At 42.0% G+C, this 13,614-nt stretch overlaps 1 protein-coding gene across 1 annotated transcript; it reads left to right on the top strand.

The window, feature by feature from the left end:
• The first annotated feature begins 1,432 nt into the window (after positions 1-1,432).
• Positions 1,433-3,982, top strand: LOC110900443. The gene is made up of 3 exons (XM_022147332.1): positions 1,433-1,675; positions 1,738-2,827; positions 2,943-3,982. Exons 1-3 carry the CDS (start codon positions 1,433-1,435, stop codon positions 3,980-3,982), a joined length of 2,373 nt encoding a protein of 790 aa, XP_022003024.1.
• The last annotated feature ends 9,632 nt before the right edge of the window (positions 3,983-13,614 follow it).

The raw sequence follows: 13,614 nt of genomic DNA, 5'->3' as shown, positions 1-13,614 counted from the left end.
CACATGTATTTCAGGTAATTAAAGGTGGATGTGCGCGCGGTCTTACTTATGCTCGTGGATGTCGCTATGTTTTATTTTCGCTAAATAAAGTTGTAACTCTTAAGACAATATGCTATCACGTGTTGTAAACACTTGAATTATGTTTTAGTAATGTAATGTTTGAAGTTATTTTGAGCATATAGTATGTTTACCTTTCGTATGCAATGAGAACCTTTCATGATCACACCTCGTGCTTCCGCCGCAGAAAGGGGTGTGACAGATTGGTATCAGAGCTGCGATTGTAGTGAACCAGGATTCCTTCTCGAGTCTAGTCTACAATCTCTAGGATCCTATCATGATCATAATTTTTCAAAAAGTTTTCATTGCATAAAACGTCCCGCGACATCCACTGCCTAAAACTATTTGCATGAGTCTAGAAAAGACGCTACGTGACCTAGGGTGCACTGGGGTAGCACTTGTCTATGATTAAGGATTACTTGCAAATATGTGTGATAATTAGCATATACATGTACTAGATGTAGAATACCCCTAGTATACATGACTTTGCCTGAAAACAATGACTTAACTGAAGGAAGAAATACAAGGATGAAACGAACTGTGCGGACTGTGCAAGGAGTTACGTAATTATGGATGCATACATAATTATGGAATTCATTGCACAGAAACCACAGCAGGTCTTGTCACGTGTAGATTCCCTCAGTGCAAGCCTACTAAGTACTCTGCTAGAGTAATCATTGTTTGATGTTAATTATGTGGTATATACCTGTGAATATATATGCTACTACTGTTTAGTACGACGACATCAAACAAATGTTTAACCCTGTTGTGTTATGTTCTATCAGAACATGGCACCCAGGAGAGCTGTGAATGCTCGAGGTGGTGATCAACCTCCTCCTCCCCCACTGCCAAGAACTGCTGAAGAGCTGGACGCTCTACTGGAAGAGAGGATCTTTGCTGCTATCGCCCAGTACGAGGCGAACCGTACCCAAGACAGTGGAGGGCCAAGCAATGCTAGGCGTAACGGACATGGAGATTCGTCAGGAGGAAACGCAGCCCAAGGTAACCTTAAGACAATTTGCTAGGCATGGAGAAATTTATGAACGGTCCTTGCTTCATTATTTCTCCAATTGCTCATATGTGAATTGGTTGGGGCTAAAAACAATGGCTTCTCTCTGGCTTCCTGGGCGATTTTGGCGATTCTAACAAACCCTAGATTTCTTGTTCTGATCCTCATCGTGATTGATCTGGGTTAGGTATTGGGGTTTGTCGATCCTTCTGAGTAAGGTTTTCTTGACTCTACCCTGATTTCTAATCTTTTGAAGTCTAGATTAGGGTTTTCTTTTCAGTCTAGGGTTTTATCGTCTCTTTTGCTTTGGTTTTTCTTCGTTGTGGTTCTTTTACGTTGCATGGTTTATCGTTCGGGTGTGGCATGATGTCTAATCTGTTCTCCGCGTCTGATAATGGGGGTAATTCTCAAAACCCTAATAAGGGTTTTGCAAGTAGAATGCTGAACATTGATGGTAAAACATACTGTCCACGCCGTGGAGTATTGATGAGTCAACAACAAGGGCCAACGGTTGTGAACATTATTGACGAGCTTACTAAGATAACAGTGCCTGTGGAGTCGGCTGAAAAGAGATCAGAAGTCAACAAGAATGCTGACCTAGATGATGAGGTTTCTGGGAGAATAGTAAAAAAGATAACTCTATTTCGTATGCTGAAAAACTTATGTCTAAGAATCGAAATAAAAGGGAGGTTAACTTTAGATTTATGCAACCAGTGGAAACAAGGGATGATGCTGACATTGTTATCCCAAAAGAGGTTGTTGAACAGGTCCAGGATAAATTTGAAAACGTTCTATACGGCTATTTTTTGGGGAATCGATTACCGTATCCGGTAGTAGAATACTATGCTAAAAACGTTTGGGCGAAGTTTGGTTTTTCAAAGCTCATGATGAATTCAGCAGGATTCTTTTTCTTCAAGTTTGGCTCGAATGAAGGTATGATGAAAGTGCTTGAAGGAGGGCCGTGGTTAATAAGGAAAATTCCTTTATTTCTGAATAAATGGTCCCCGAAAGTTTCTTTAAAAAAGGATGGTATAAAAACTATTCCTCTTTGGGTTAAATTGCATAATGTTCCGATTGCGGTCTACACAGATGATGGGTTAAGTTTGTTGGCCTCTAAAATTGGTGTTCCTAAAAGATTGGATTCATACACTGCGGATATGTGTGCGGACAATTGGGGTAGGAGCAGCTATGCTCGTGCTATGATAGAGGTAAGTGCTGAAAGTGAACTAAAAGATTATATATCGCTAGCTATCCCTAAAATGGATGAAGACGGGTACGTTATGGAACGTGTGAAAGTGGAATATGAATGGAAACCCCTCCGTTGTGCTACTTGCTGTTTGTTTGGGCATGATGAAAAGACGTGTAGTAAGAATGACAAAGGTAAGGGAAAACAGGTTATTGTGGATGAGGAGGGTTACGTAATGGATAACAGACGTGTTGCTCGACATATCTTTCCCCAAAAGAAACAAAAGACGAAGTTCATTGATAAACCGAAGACAAATAACTCGGGAGCTAGTTCCTCCGGAACAAGTAGTGGGCAACCTATGGTGAAAGTGGCAAACTCATTTCAGCCTGTATCATTGGATGATGATGATGATCCAAAAAACGATAGTGTTCATACTCAACATGAAGCCTCTAAGGAGATGGACACTAAAAAGTCTGAGGAAGTTCTAGAGAAGATACCAACGGAAATGTCCAAGTTTATGGGTACCAATGTCACGGATTGTCGATCTGAGGGGGCAAGCACTCCCGGTTCTAATGGTTTAAATGGGTAGTGTTGCAGCATGGAACATTAGGGGTTTGAATCGTCCCCTGAAACAAAACGAGATTCGTGTTCTTATTGCTGAAAATAATTTAAGTATCTGTGCTATTTTAGAGACACATGTTAATGTTAGTAATCTTGGGAAAATATGTAAGACTGTTTTCCGTAGATGGAGTTGGATGTCGAATGGGGACGTGTGTCAAAGAGGAACAAGAATTATCTTGGGGTGGAATTCGGATGAAGTTGATCTTATGGTTTCTTCTCAATCGGACCAGGTTATTCATACTCAGGTTCGTTTCAAAGCTGACTCAAAAATGTTTCTGTGTTCCTTTGTTTATGCGGAGAATCGATATCAGCAACGTAGAATTCTTTGGGAAAACTTATGTAAGCATAGCTGCTTAGCTCGTAATCAGCCGTGGGTTATTCTTGGGGATTTTAACACAGCTCTCAACATGGAAGATTGTTTATATGGGCCTTCGAATCACACAATTGGTATGAGAGATTTTTCTGATTGCATCAAAGTTGCTGAACTTATGGATGTTAAAAGTCACGGTTTACACTACACATGGAATCAAAAGCCTAAAGAGGGGATTGGAGTCCTCAAGAAAATAGATCGTATTATGAGCAATATCAAATTTTTGGATTTATTTCAGGATGTGTATGCCTTGTATCAGCCGGCTCGGGTATCTGATCATACCCCTTGTGTTCTTAAGTTGTCTCCTATTACCCGCAACAAGCAGAAGCCGTTTAAATTTCCGAACTTTTTAACGTCGAAACCGGAGTTTAGACAGTATGTTGTTAACGAATGGAATAAAGGGGTGCAAGGCTATGCTATGTTTTCTGTTATGAAGAAGTTGAGGAACTTGAAACCGTGCTTCCGTAAACTCCTTCATCAACAAGGAAATCTTCATGACAAGGTTACTAGGCTTCGTAGTGAGCTGGATTCAGCCCAGCATCTTGTTGATACGAACCCGCTAGATGTTGAAGCTCGTGACTTGGTGGCCAAATGTCTTCATGATTTTCAGGTGGCGGCCTATGATGAGCAATGTTTTTTAAAGCAAAAATCGAAAATTGAGTGGCTTTGTGCTGGTGATTCGAATACTTCTTATTTTCACAATGCGGTAAAGAGTCGGAATTCTAGAAATAAAATATGATGTATTCATGATGTGCATGGAAATCGGTTTGAGGGTAAGGATGTCACTACTGCTCTGGTGGATCATTACTCTAATTTCTTAGGTACCGAACAGAGTGTCCAAAGTTTGGATGATGAAGATCTTTTTATTAATTCTCTAAACCTCGACACGGCTAATCACATGGTTAGACAAGTGACTCGAGAGGAGGTCAAAGCTGCAATGTTTAGCATTGGTGATAATAAGGCCCCTGGTCCAGATGGGTTCACATCGGCGTTCTTTAAACATTCTTGGGATATTGTGGGAGATGAGGTAACGAATGCTATTCTTGATTTTTTTCAGAACGGTAAGCTGCTGAAGCAGGTCAACCACACTATTATTGCTTTGGTCCCTAAAAAGGATACTCCTAACTCGGTTATTGATTACCGTCCTATTTCCTGCTGTAATGTCCTCTTCAAATGCATCAGTAAAATTATTACGGATAGGATCAAAGGGAGTTTGGATAAATTGGTCAGCATAAATCAGTCGGCTTTCGTGCCGGGCAGGAAGATCTCTGATAACATTCTTCTTACGCAGGAATTGATGCACAATTATCACCTTAATAGAGGTCCTGCAAGATGTGCTTTTAAGATTGATATTCAGAAGGCGTACGATACTGTTAGTTGGTCTTTCCTGGAAACAATTCTTTATCGGTTTGGATTTCATCGCCAAATGGTCACATGGATTATGACCTGTGTTACCACGGTTTCATACTCTCTAAGTATCAATGGCGAGCTGCTTGGTTATTTTGCAGGGAAACGAGGTCTTAGACAGGGTGACCCTTTGTCTCCCTCTCTGTTCACGTTAGTTATGGAGGTTCTGACCCTTCTCCTTCAGCAAGCGGCTTTGCACACGTCGTTCAAGTTTCATGCTCATTGCCCTAAACAAAAGATCATTAGTGTCTCGTTTGCTGATGATTTGTTCATTTTTTCTCATGGGGATTGTTCTTCTGTCAAACATCTGAGAGATGCGCTTGCAAAATTCACTAACATCTCGGGTCTGGTCCCTAGCTCTTCTAAAAGCACTGTCTTCTTCAGTAATGTCCCCCGGTATGTTAAAGATCAAATTTTGGAGGTCATGCCCTTTCAAGAGGGTTCCCTTCCGTTTCGGTATCTTGGTGTTCCTTTGATATCTACGAGATTGGCTGCTCGTGACTGTCGTACTCTTGTGGAACGAGTAGAAAGGCGTATAGATAACTGGATGTCTAAGTCCTAAAATGGATGAAGACGGGTACGTTATGGAACGTGTGAAAGTGGAATATGAATGGAAACCCCTCCGTTGTGCTACTTGCTGTTTGTTTGGGCATGATGAAAAGACGTGTAGTAAGAATGACAAAGGTAAGGCAAAACAGGTTATTGTGGATGAGGAGGGTTACGTAATGGATAACAGACATGTTGCTCGACATATCTTTCCCCAAAAGAAACAAAAGGCGAAGTTCATTGATAAACCGAAGACAAATAATTTGGGAGCTAGTTCCTCCGGAACAAGTAGTGGGCAACCTATGGTGAAAGTGGCAAACTCATTTCAGCCTGTATCATTGGATGATGATGATGATCCAAAAAACGATAGTGTTCATACTCAACATGAAGCCTCTAAGGAGATGGACACTAAAAAGTCTGAGGAAGTTCTAGAGAAGATACCAACGGAAATGTCCAAGTTTATGGGTACCAATGTCACGGATTGTCGATCTGAGGGGGCAAGCACTCCCGGTTCTAATGGTTTAAATGGGTAGTGTTGCAGCATGGAACATTAGGGGTTTGAATCGTCCCCTGAAACAAAACGAGATTCGTGTTCTTATTGCTGAAAATAATTTAAGTATCTGTGCTATTTTAGAGACACATGTTAATGTTAGTAATCTTGGGAAAATATGTAAGACTGTTTTCCGTAGATGGAGTTGGATGTCGAATGGGGACGTGTGTCAAAGAGGAACAAGAATTATCTTGGGGTGGAATTCGGATGAAGTTGATCTTATGGTTCCTTCTCAATCGGACCAGGTTATTCATACTCAGGTTCGTTTCAAAGCTGACTCAAAAATGTTTCTGTGTTCCTTTGTTTATGCGGAGAATCGATATCAGCAACGTAGAATTCTTTGGGAAAACTTATGTAAGCATAGCTGCTTAGCTCGTAATCAGCCGTGGGTTATTCTTGGGGATTTTAACACAGCTCTCAACATGGAAGATTGTTTATACGGGCCTTCGAATCACACAATTGGTATACGAGATTTTTCTGATTGCATCAAAGTTGCTGAACTTATGGATGTTAAAAGTCACGGTTTACACTACACATGGAATCAAAAGCCTAAAGAGGGGATTGGAGTCCTCAAGAAAATAGATCGTATTATGAGCAATATCAATTTTTTGGATTTATTTCAGGATGTGTATGCCTTGTATCAGCCGGCTCGGGTATCTGATCATACCCCTTGTGTTCTTAAGTTGTCTCCTATTACCCGCAACAAGCAGAAGCCGTTTAAATTTCCGAACTTTTTAACGTCGAAACCGGAGTTTAGACAGTATGTTGTTAACGAATGGAATAAGGGTGTGCAAGGCTATGCTATGTTTTCTGTTATGAAGAAGTTAAGGAACTTGAAACCGTGCTTCCGTAAACTCCTTCATCAACAAGGAAATCTTCATGACAAGGTTACTAGGCTTCGTAGTGAGCTGGATTCAGCCCAGCATCTTGTTGATACGAACCCGCTAGATGTTGAAGCTCGTGACTTGGTGGCCAAATGTCTTCATGATTTTCAGGTGGCGGCCTATGATGAGCAATGTTTTTTAAAGCAAAAATCGAAAATTGAGTGGCTTTGTGCTGGTGATTCGAATACTTCTTATTTTCACAATGCGGTAAAGAGTCAGAATTCTAGAAATAAAATATGATGTATTCATGATGTGCATGGAAATCGGTTTGAGGGTAAGGATGTCACTACTGCTCTGGTGGATCATTACTCTAATTTTTTAGGTACCGAACAGAGTGTCCAAAGTTTGGATGATGAAGATCTCTTTATTAATTCTCTAAACCTCGACACGGCTAATCACATGGTTAGACAAGTGACTCGAGAGGAGGTCAAAGCTGCAATCACTACAACAAAAATGGCTTTTTAGGACCTTTTCTGTGGGATGCTTGTAAAAGAGGGTCCTAAAAAACTATATAATAGGACTAATGAACTTTTGGGGTTCTTTTATAATATACTCTACTAAACTGATGTCCTAAAAAACTATTTAATAGGATGGATGATTTTTTGGAGTCCTATTATCATATAATTTAATAGGACATTTAAAATGTACATCCTAATAAAGTACTTTATAAGACATTTAATTGTTAGTGTCCCAATATGTAGTACTGTATTAGGACATTTGATCATATGGGGTCCTATTATAACATAACTTAATAAGACACGTTGTGGTTAAGTCATAAATGTTCAGTGTTATAGGACCCTTTCTATTCGAAGTCATATTAGAACTTAACTTAATAGGACACTTGACACTTGGGTCTTATAACTTTAAACTTTATAGGACGCTTAATCTTTGTGGTGTTATTATAATACACCGTAATAGGACACTTGATATTTGAGTCATAAAACATTAGTTTTGTAGGACGCTTAATAAGGTAGAGTTTTATTATAATATGACTTAAAAGACACTTGACACTTGGGTCTTATAAATTTAACCTTTATAGGACGCTTAATCATTGTGGTGTTATTATAATACACTGTAATAGGACACCTGATATTTGAGTCATAAAACATCAGTTTTATAAGACCCTTATTCGCTAGAGTTCTATTATAACATAACTTAATAGGACACTAGGGTCTTATAACTTTAACCTTTATAGGACGCGTAATCATCATGGTATTATTATAATACACCGTAATAGGACACTTGATATTTGAGTCGTAAAACATAAGTTTTATAGGACGTTTATTCGCTAGAGTTTTATAATAACACTAGGTTATTGACCCGCTTAATCATGGCCGGTGAATGGTGGTGGTGGCCGGTGAGTGGTGGTGGTGGTGGTGGGGGCCGGAGAGTAGTGGTGGTGAGTGGTGGTGGTGAGTAGTGGTGGTGGCCGTGAGTGGTGGTGGTGAGTAGTGGTGGTGGCTGGTGGTAGTGAGTAGTGGTGGTGGCCTTTGAGTGGTGGTGGTGCTGTGAGAGGTGGTGGTGAGAGGTGGTGGCCGATGAGTGGTGGTGGTGGTGAGAAGTGGTAGTGGCCGGTTAGTGGTGGTGGTGGTGGCCGGTGAGTGGTGGTGGTGAGTGGTGGTGAGTAGTGGTGATGGCCGGTGGTGGTGGCCGGTGGCGGTGGTGGCAAAGTAATCAAACAGTATCTTGCATAATTTTTCTTAAAAACACAACTTAAGCGATTAAGTATGTGAGTTCATAGTTAACACAAAGCTATAACAAATATTGCTGGTTTTTCCATAGTTAACAATCATATTAAAGTGTATGTGAGTTCATAATTAACACTGAGCTACAACAAATATTGTTAGTTCTTTCATAATTAAAAATCTTATTAAAGTGTATCATAGTAAAAAATAATTTGAAAATGTAGTTATTAAGTTGTGGACCATACTTCATAACCTAATACAATTATTATCTATGGTATACAAAACTGATTTATAGAGTCAAAATTCAGATCATTGTTCAATTATGAAAGAACTAGAGGCAGAGAACAACAAATTCAAATAAAAGAAATCAAAATCAAACCTTAGTTTGAATTCTGACATAGTGTTGAGATTTGGGGCTTAAACCAAATATAAATTCCTTCGGCCCCTATTCAAACCAACTATCAAAGTGCAAACTTTAGAGCAACGTTCCTCGCAACCCGATTTGAGCGATTTTGATTTGATTTTGGTTTTGGAAGTTGGAACCTGGCAATTTGCGATATTGATTTGAGTTAACATTTGAGATTTTGATTTTGGATCGATTTAGATTATGGAGGGAGAATATTCAATTGACCAAGGAATTTTGGAATGGAGGGAATTAGCAGGGATGGAATATTGGAAATAAGGGGGAAATTCATAATAAAAATTTGGAGGGAAATCTAATAACTAATAGACAAATTAATATAAAAAAATGATTCACTTTTCGTGATGTGCAAATGAGCCAAGCGACTCGCGAGCTGCTCGAGGATAAATTTTGAAACGAGCCGAGCTTATCAAGCCTAAGCCGAGCTTAAGTGTAAAATAAAGCTCGTTTATTTGTTTATTTATCGAGTCCCGAACTCGAGCCTGGCATGTAAAGCTCGTCAGGCTTGTCAAGTCTTAGTGTAATAACATTTACCTCTTATTTAAAGTTATCTAGTACCACGAGCCGAGCTGAGCTTGATCCTAAAATAAGGCTCGTTTATTTATCATTTATCGAGCCCGAGCTCGAGCTTGACATGTGAAGCTTGTCAAGCCTAGGGGTGTAAACAAGCCTAGAGGCTCGAGAGCTACTCGTGATCGGCTCGGTTATAAGCTCGAACAAGTCAAGCCTTATTGAGCTCGAGCCCGAGCCTAAAATAGTGTTCGTTTTGTTATCGAGCCCGAGCTCAAGCCACAAATACACAGCTCTTTCATGCTCGTGAGCCTAAACGAGCCCATGCAAAATTTTAGTTTTTTATATATAAAATATTAATAATGATGATAATATTGATGAGCCGAGCTCGAGCCGAGCTTTGGCTCGTTTAAGCAATGTTGAAGTGAGCTCGAGCCGAGCTTTTAGCTCGTTTAAGGTTGTTCTCAGCCAAGTCGAGCCGAGCTTCGTTTAAGGTTGTTCTCAAAATAGTTCGACCCAAGTCGAGCCGAGCTTGAGCTTTGGGTTTTACTCGCGAGCCAAGCTTGAGCTCAAAGAAGTAGGCTCGAACCGAGCCAAACATAACGAGCCGAGCTCGAGCCTGGTCGAGCTCGGGCTCGACCTACCTCGTTTACAACCACATAACTATATTTAAAATAGTTTATATGTGTATTTTGTACAACAAATTCCATATTATATACTAATAAAAATCGAATGGAATGAACAGTGACATATATTAATTAAATATTGATTTAGGGAATATAAGAATATAGGGTATGGGGCGGAGGTTGTGACGTGGGTTGGGTATAAACGCCAAAGTCACCACCTCGGGTGGGCTTGAGTTTCAGCGTGGCCCCTTAGGCGGGGGTTTCAGCCCGGGCGTTGGGCGGGGCTATCAAGATGACATGGCGTGATCTCATTGGCCAAGACAAGTAGCCGTTTGGGCTAGCCGTTTGCCAACGACTATGTGTTTAAAAAAATCTATGAAATATTAGAATATGTGGTATGGGGCGGGGGTTGTGTCGTGGGTTGGGTACAAACGCCCAAGTCACCACCCCGGGTGAGCTTGGGCTTCGGCGTGGCCCGTTGGGCGGGGGTTTCAGCCCGGGCGTTGGGCGGGGCTATCAAAATGACATGGTTGGATCTCATTGGCCAAGACAAGTAGCCGTTTGGGCTAGCCATTTGCCAACAGCTATGTGTTTAAAAAAAGATTTAGGAAATATTAGAATATGAGGTATGGGGTATGGGGCGGGGGTTGTGGCGTGGGTTGGGTACAAATGCCCAATTCACCACCCCGGGTGGGTTGGGTTTCGGCGTGGCCCCTTGGGCAGGGGTTTCAGCCCGGGCGTTGAGCGGGGCTATCAAGATGACATTGCGGGATCTCATTGGCCAAGACAAGTAGCCGTTTAGGCTAGCTGTTGGCCAACGGCTATGTGTTTAAAAAAAAGATCTAGGAAATATTAGAATATGGGGGTTGTGGCGTGGGTTGGGTACAAACGCCCAAGTCACCACCCCAGGTGGGCTTGGGTTTCGGCGTGGCCCCTTAGGCGGGGGGTTTCAGCCCAAGCGTTGGGCGGGGCTAGCAAGATGACATGACGGGATCTCATTGGCCAAGACAAGTAGCCGTTTGTGCGAGCCGTTTGCCAACGGCTATGTGTTAAAAAAATCTAGGAAATATTAGAATATGGGGTATGGGGTTGGGGTTGTGTCGTGGGTTGGGTACAAACGCCCAAGTCACCACCCCGGTTGGCTTGGGTTTCGGCGTGGCCCCTTGGGCGGGGGTTGTATTTGAGGGTAAAAATCGGTGAATACCGGTGCCGAACCGGTACCCAAAATACGTGACGTTTTAGTTTGAGTTACTTTTTGTTATTTGACATGTTTTGTCATTCTTATAGAACGATTTGGTTTAGCGTGCCGCAACGCGCACGCATAGTAAACAACTAGTTATATACTAATAGAATAGAAACTGAATGAACAGTAAATTTAATATACATTAATTAAATAAATAGTGATTTCAATTAATTAATTAAAACAAACTAAATCAATAGTGATCTAGGAAATATAAGAATATGGGGTATGGGGCGGGGTTGTGACGTGGGTTGAGTACAAACGCCCAAGTCACCATCCCGGGTGGGCTTGGGTTTCGGCGTGGCCCCTTGGGCATGGGTTTCAGCCAGGGCGATGGGCGGGGCTATCAAGATGACATGGCGGGATCTCATTGGCCAAGACAAGTAGCCGTTTGGGCTAGCCGTTGGCCAGCGGCTATGTGTTAAAAAAAAGATCTAGGAAATATTATAATATGGGGTATGGGGCGGGGGTTGTGGCGTGGGTTGGGTTGGGTACAAATGCCCAAGTCACCACCCCGGGTGGGCTTGGGTTTCGGCCATATACTAATAGAATAGAAACTGAATGAACAGTAAATTTAATATACATTAATTAAATAAATAGTGATTTCAATTAATTAAAACAAACTAAATCAATAGTGATCTAGGAAATATAAGAATATGGGGTATGGGGCGGGGTTGTGACGTGGGTTGAGTACAAACGCCCAAGTCACCATCCCGGGTGGGCTTGGGTTTCGGCGTGGCCCCTTGGGCAGGGGTTTCAGCCAGGGCGATGGGCGGGGCTATCAAGATGACATGGCGGGATCTCATTGGCCAAGACAAGTAGCCATTTGGGCTAGCCGTTGGCCAACGGCTATGTGTTAAAAAAAGATCTAGGAAATATTATAATATGGGGTATGGGGCGGGGGTTGTGGCGTGGGTTGGGTTGGGTACAAATGCCCAAGTCACCACCCCGGGTGGGCTTGGGTTTCGGCGTGGCCCCTTGGGCGGGGGTTTCAGCCCGGGCGTTGGGCGGGGCTATCAAGATGACATGGCGGGATCTCATTGGCCAAGACAAGTAGCCGTTTGGGCTAGCCGTTGGCCAACGGCTATGTGTTAAAAAAAGATCTAAGAAATATTAGAATATGGGGTACGGGGCGGGGGTTGTGGCGTGGGTTGGGTACAAACGCCCAAATCACCACCCGGGTGGGCTTGGGTTTCGGCGTGGCCTCTTGGGCGGGGGTTTCAGCCCGGGCGTTGGGCGGGGCTATCAAGATGACATGGCGGGATCTCATTGGCCAAGACAAGTAGCTGTTTGGGCTAGCCGTTGGCCAACGGCTATGTGTTAAAAAAAAGATCTAGGAAATATTAGAATATGGGGTATGGGGCGGGGGTTGTGGCGTGGGTTGGGTACAAACGCCCAAATCACCACCCCGGGTGGGCTTGGGTTTCGGCGTGGCCTCTTGGGCGGGGCTATCAAGATGACATGGTGGGATCTCATTGGCCAAGACAAGTAGCCGTTTGGGCTAGCCGTTGGCCAACGGCTATGTGTTTAAAAAAAATATCTATTCACTATACTTCTATTATTTTTTTTACCACAACTACTCCACCTCTTCTATAATGATCTCTATCTTATTTTTAAAAAAAAATTCTCATCCAACCACAATACGAAAAAATGAATCCTCATAATCGAGGTTTTGACCCGAACAATCCGTGGGCATTCCAAGAAACACCTACCCCAGCATCCAATCGTCCAATTGCTCCCTTTTTAATGCAATCCACGATGCCGGATATGACTGGTTACGCATCGTTTATCTCGAATCGTTTGAAGAATGATGTCAGTCAGTTTACTTACTGTGTGTATAAAAGGTAATCTAAACTGTGCAATTACTTGTATTGCTACGTTGTTACAGGATTTTATGAGCTCGGTACCAATCGGTACCGAAAATACCGTTACCGAAATCCTCAAAAGTATGTACCGGTACCGAATATACCTGGTATGGTACGGTACGGTTCGGTACCTGTTGGTACTGGTACAACACCGGTATTTGAGGGTAAAAATCGGTGAACACCGGTACCGAAAATACGTTACGTTTTAGTTCGAGCTACTTTTTGTTATTTGACATGTTTTGTCATTCTTATAGAACGATTTGGTTTAGCGCGCCGCAACGCGCGCGCATGGTAAACAACTAGTTTAAAATAGTTTCAGCTCTAGGTATACAGTACTTACATGCATCTAATATGTAAGAACACAAATACATGCACTTGTTTTAATGTTTTTTGCCCATTATGCAATAAATCTTTCATGGATTGCCGTTTAGATATTTTCTCAGACACATTCCCTTATTTTAACACCACATAACTCTTTTTGTATCACATACGAATTCCTTTCCTTGTTTATTTTAGGGGTGTAAGCAAGCCAAGCCGAGCTTGAGCTTGGCTCGTTTAACTTTGAGATAGATCGGGTTGAGCTCGGCTCGTTTAACTTTAAGAGATCAGACTCTAGCGCGGCTTGTTTAGAGTTTTA

Source organism: Helianthus annuus, chromosome 13, assembly GCF_002127325.2.
Source record: "Helianthus annuus cultivar XRQ/B chromosome 13, HanXRQr2.0-SUNRISE, whole genome shotgun sequence".
Taxonomy (NCBI): Eukaryota; Viridiplantae; Streptophyta; class Magnoliopsida; order Asterales; family Asteraceae; genus Helianthus; species Helianthus annuus.
The sequence above is the reverse complement of the archived record's forward strand: the minus strand, read 5'-3'. Positions and strand labels throughout refer to the sequence as shown.

Bases quoted from the DNA above. Each gene is read 5' to 3' on its own strand.
- LOC110900443 (XM_022147332.1), top strand. From the start codon at position 1,433: ATGTCTAATCTGTTCTCCGCGTCTGATAATGGGGGTAATTCTCAAAAC. The intron at 1,676-1,737 runs GTTTCTGGGAGA...CTTATGTCTAAG, and splicing joins ATGCTGACCTAGATGATGAG to AATCGAAATAAAAGGGAGGT. The intron at 2,828-2,942 runs GTTTAAATGGGT...GTGCTATTTTAG, and splicing joins AAGCACTCCCGGTTCTAATG to AGACACATGTTAATGTTAGT.